Source organism: Hordeum vulgare, chromosome 5H, assembly GCF_904849725.1.
Source record: "Hordeum vulgare subsp. vulgare chromosome 5H, MorexV3_pseudomolecules_assembly, whole genome shotgun sequence".
NCBI lineage: Eukaryota > Viridiplantae > Streptophyta > Magnoliopsida > Poales > Poaceae > Hordeum > Hordeum vulgare.
This window is the reverse complement of record NC_058522.1, coordinates 494,865,197-494,868,941: the sequence shown is the minus strand read 5'-3', so window position 1 is coordinate 494,868,941 and position 3,745 is coordinate 494,865,197. Positions and strand designations below refer to the sequence as shown.

The following is a 3,745-nucleotide window of genomic DNA, read 5'->3' as shown; positions in this document are numbered from 1 at the left end:
CGAGCTGTTGAATTCGGGCAATTTGTATCAAATGATCAACGTGCATAAATTGCATGAATTTGAAGATTGTATTTGATGTATCAAAATATGCGGCACAATGTATGAGGAACCTGATTTGTCTATGTCCGGCGGTAGATGCTCATGTACGAGTAAAAACGGAAATTTTACTACAGGGATAGTTAGAGTTGGCATGATGGTGTCACCTGGTATTATCCAGGATCTATCCCAAGCTGGCGTCACTGCTGTAATATTGAATGAATGGTGATGCAGCTTTGGCGGCGACAGTGTCAGTCTGCGCAAGGTTGTAAATACGACGCAGGCAGCTGAGCTGCGATAGGGCAGTAACTTCACGACGTGCACTGTCTCTCCTCGTCAGCCGCCATGAATGCCATGGCACCACTTATCTTGCGTGCATGTGTATATACGTACGTGGTACTACCAGAGTGTACCGCCTCATTTACTGGTTGCCGCAGAAGCGTTCCACAGGCACACTTATTTGAAACCCAACGGCCACTCTGGTCCATTCTTGTCAGGCCATTTCCCTCACAAATGTGCGTACGTCGTCTGGCTAGCAGGGCCATGCGGCTGTGCTGACCATATGGCATTGACTCGTCCAGCCAGAGAGACGCTCAGATCGATCGATCGATAATAGGGTTTGTTCATGAATGGAACTTCACAAATAGTACTACATGAACTTGGTTGGGAGTAATGGTGGAAGCAAGCAAAAACATTCAAGCTTGTGGAATGGTCGAACATGGCAGCATGGCGCACGCACGCACGCACGCATACGTGAGGAGGCTAGCATTAGCATGCCTGCTTCGGTCTCGTACATTTATTCCTCCCACACGGGGTACTGGTGGATGCACTCCATCCACGGCCCCAGCGCGTCGCGGCCGCCGGCGGCGACGTCGTCGGCGACGGCGATGCGCTCCCACACGAGGCTGTTGGCCTTGAGCCCGCTCCCGATGCCGAGGTGCCACACCGTGTCGCCCTTCCGGACCCGCCCCTTGGCCTCCAGGTACGCCAGCTGGTACCACAGCGACGCCGCCGACTGGTTCCCGAACCGGTGGAACGTCATCAGCGCCGCATCCATGTCCCGTTCCCCCAGCCCGAGCCCCTTCCCCAGCCGGAGTATCATCGGCTTCCCCGACGACGGCAGGCAGAAGTGGTCCGCCGCCGCGCGGAAGTCCGGCAGTGGCGCCGAGGCGCCGGAGCCGCTGATGCTGCTGCCGGCGAGCTTCTCTTGCCCTCGCCGCCGCATCGACAGGAGTAGCATGGCGGCGTAGCGTGCCTTCTCGCGCCACGGTAGGATGGAGAGGCTGAGCGTGAGGAGGTGCGCCCGGAGCAGCTCGCTGACCATGCGTCCAACGCCCTGGCCGAGCGTGAAGCCGGTGATGCCCTCGTCATCCTCCTCCCGGTACCCGGCGCGGTAGCTCAGGTCATTGGCCGTCGTGTTGGTGCGCGTCACGTTCACGAGCCGGTACTTCGCCGGTGCCGTGGTGCTGTTGGTCAGGAGCGCGGCGGAGCAGCCGGTGCGGAAGTTGCAGTTGAGGAGGAGCTTGCCGTGGTCCTTGCCGCAGTACCAACCCACGGTGAGGATCTCGGCGCTGACGACCACGGCGTACGACAGGGCGTGCGCCCGCAGGAGGCCGGCCGCGACGTCCACGCCGATGGAGCCGGCGCTGCAGCCCATGCCTGACAGGTTGAAGAGCTTGACGTCGGCGCGCATCCGGTAGCGGTTGGCGATGATGGCGGCAAGCGAGGGAGCGGGGCAGAAGCCGCTGCAGTTGACGACGAGCGCGCCGACGGCGGACGGCGGCACGCTGGACTTTCGGAAGAGGTCGTCGAGGGCGGGGAAGAAGAGCATGTGCGCCTCTCGGATGGCGTGCGCGTGCGTGGATGCCGGCGGGAGGAAGTGCAGCGCGGGCGGGAGGTAGGTCTCGTTGCCCATGCCGCTGGACCGGATGGCCTTGGTCATGAACTCGATGCTGCCGCTGTCGAAGAAGCCGCCGAGCTCCATGTGCTCCAGCAGGCCGGCCAGGGGCAGCCGCAGCCGGCGAGGCGGCTTGAGGCAGGAGAAGTCGACGAGCCCGACGCGGACGCCCGCGCCGCCGGCGGCGCGGCGGCGGTAGCGGCCGAGGAGCAGCATCGCGGAGACGGGGACAAGGTAGAGCGTGAAGCTCCGCCGCAGCGCGAAGACGAGGGCCTCGGCGACCACGCAGACGAGGAGTGCCGTGGCGCCGAGGAGGCCGTGGTAGGCCGCCAGGAGGTGGTCCTTGTGCGCTATGTCCATGGCCATGCCGATGCCGTCGTGGGTGTCCGGCCCGGCTAAGCTGGCTTGGCTTCAGTGTGCGTGTGTGTCGACTGTGGAGCGAATGGAGGGTTTTATAGGGGTTCAGAGCAGGCCAACGACTCGGTCGCCATGGACGGCTGAGGCCAGTGGCAACTTGGCGAGGCGACACTGGTGCACCTACCAATGGGCTCAGGTCAGGGGGGTTTATTGCGGCGTCCGTCCCTTGAGTTCACGACCAGACCATGATCCGGGAGGGAGCGAAATCTGCAACTAGCGAAACGAGATTTCAACCTTGGAATCACTGTTTCGTGGTCACTGCTCACCACGTAGGTACGCGCAGAGGCGTTAATCAAGGGATAAATGTAGCGGAGCCAAAAATCCTGACTCGACTGAGTATGAGTCATGCATGGCGCACGGTCCCCGTGCATGTAAATGCACGTATACATTATAAGTGACGTAGTACGTACTCTCTCCGTTCCCATTCATAGGGGTAAGTTTGTTGATGAAGAGGGAAGGTTCATGTGAAATGAACGTTTTTGGCTCCAACAACCACAATCTAAGAGCATCTCCAACGACAGCGTAAAAAATCCGCGCTCAATAATTTTTTAGCGCGTCACTGTAGCAGTTTTGAAGCGCGGGGACCGGAGCATCTCCAACAGACACGTGCTAGTGCGACGCCCAATACAGTCCGATCTAGCGGTCTCATTTGTAGCAGCTCAGAGTTTGCTGCGCGCGCAAGCCGGCGCACCAAATATGCTGCGCGCGATAGCGTTTTTGAATGCCCGCCCAAAAGTTTTTAGCACGCGCAGTGTTTTGCAACTTCTGCTGGAGCAGTCCGGCGCCCAACAAACGAATCTTTTAGCGCGCGAAGCAGTTTTTGTGCGCTTGTTGGAGATGCTCTAATAGAAGAATCAATTTTTTAGGGAGGTCTAAACCCCCTGGCCCCCCCCCCCCCCCCCCCTAAATTCGCGTGTGTCCATTCCTAAATAAATAAGTTTTCTTTACAAATTTCATTACATACTACTTTTTCCGTTTCACAATATAAGTTGTTTTAACAAGCTATAAAACAGCTTGCTAAAATGACCTATATTTTAGAATAGAGTAAGTACATATGAAGCAGAATGAGTGAATCTATACTTTAAAATATCTATATATATTTGTACTAGAAAAAATTGCTCGTGCGTTGCAAAGGGAGACAAAATTCACATTCCCGATGCATCGTCCGTTCATGATTCTTTGGGATTCCGCTTTGAAGACATGGATGAATTGTTGGAAATCTGCCCTAGAGACAATAATAAAATGGTTATTATCATATTTCCTTATTCATGATAATCGTCTATTGTTCATGCTATAATTGTATTAACAGAAAACAGTAATACATGTGTGAATAAATAGATCACAATGTGTCCCTAGCAAGCCTCTAGTTGGCTAGCTCGTTAGTCAATAGATGAT

General features: G+C 56.0%; 1 protein-coding gene across 1 annotated transcript; it reads right to left on the bottom strand.

The window, feature by feature from the left end:
- Window positions 1-636: 636 nt before the first annotated feature.
- LOC123396648 (3-ketoacyl-CoA synthase 4-like) lies at window positions 637-2,725 on the bottom strand. Its single transcript, XM_045091526.1, has one exon. The coding sequence runs from the start codon at window positions 2,297-2,299 to the stop codon at window positions 833-835; it is 1,467 nt and encodes a 488-aa protein (XP_044947461.1). The 5' UTR covers window positions 2,300-2,725; the 3' UTR covers window positions 637-832.
- Between the last annotated feature and the right edge of the window lie 1,020 nt (window positions 2,726-3,745).

Coding starts and splice junctions, on each gene's coding strand:
- LOC123396648 (XM_045091526.1), bottom strand. CDS start 2,299: ATGGCCATGGACATAGCGCACAAGGACCACCTCCTGGCGGCCTACCAC.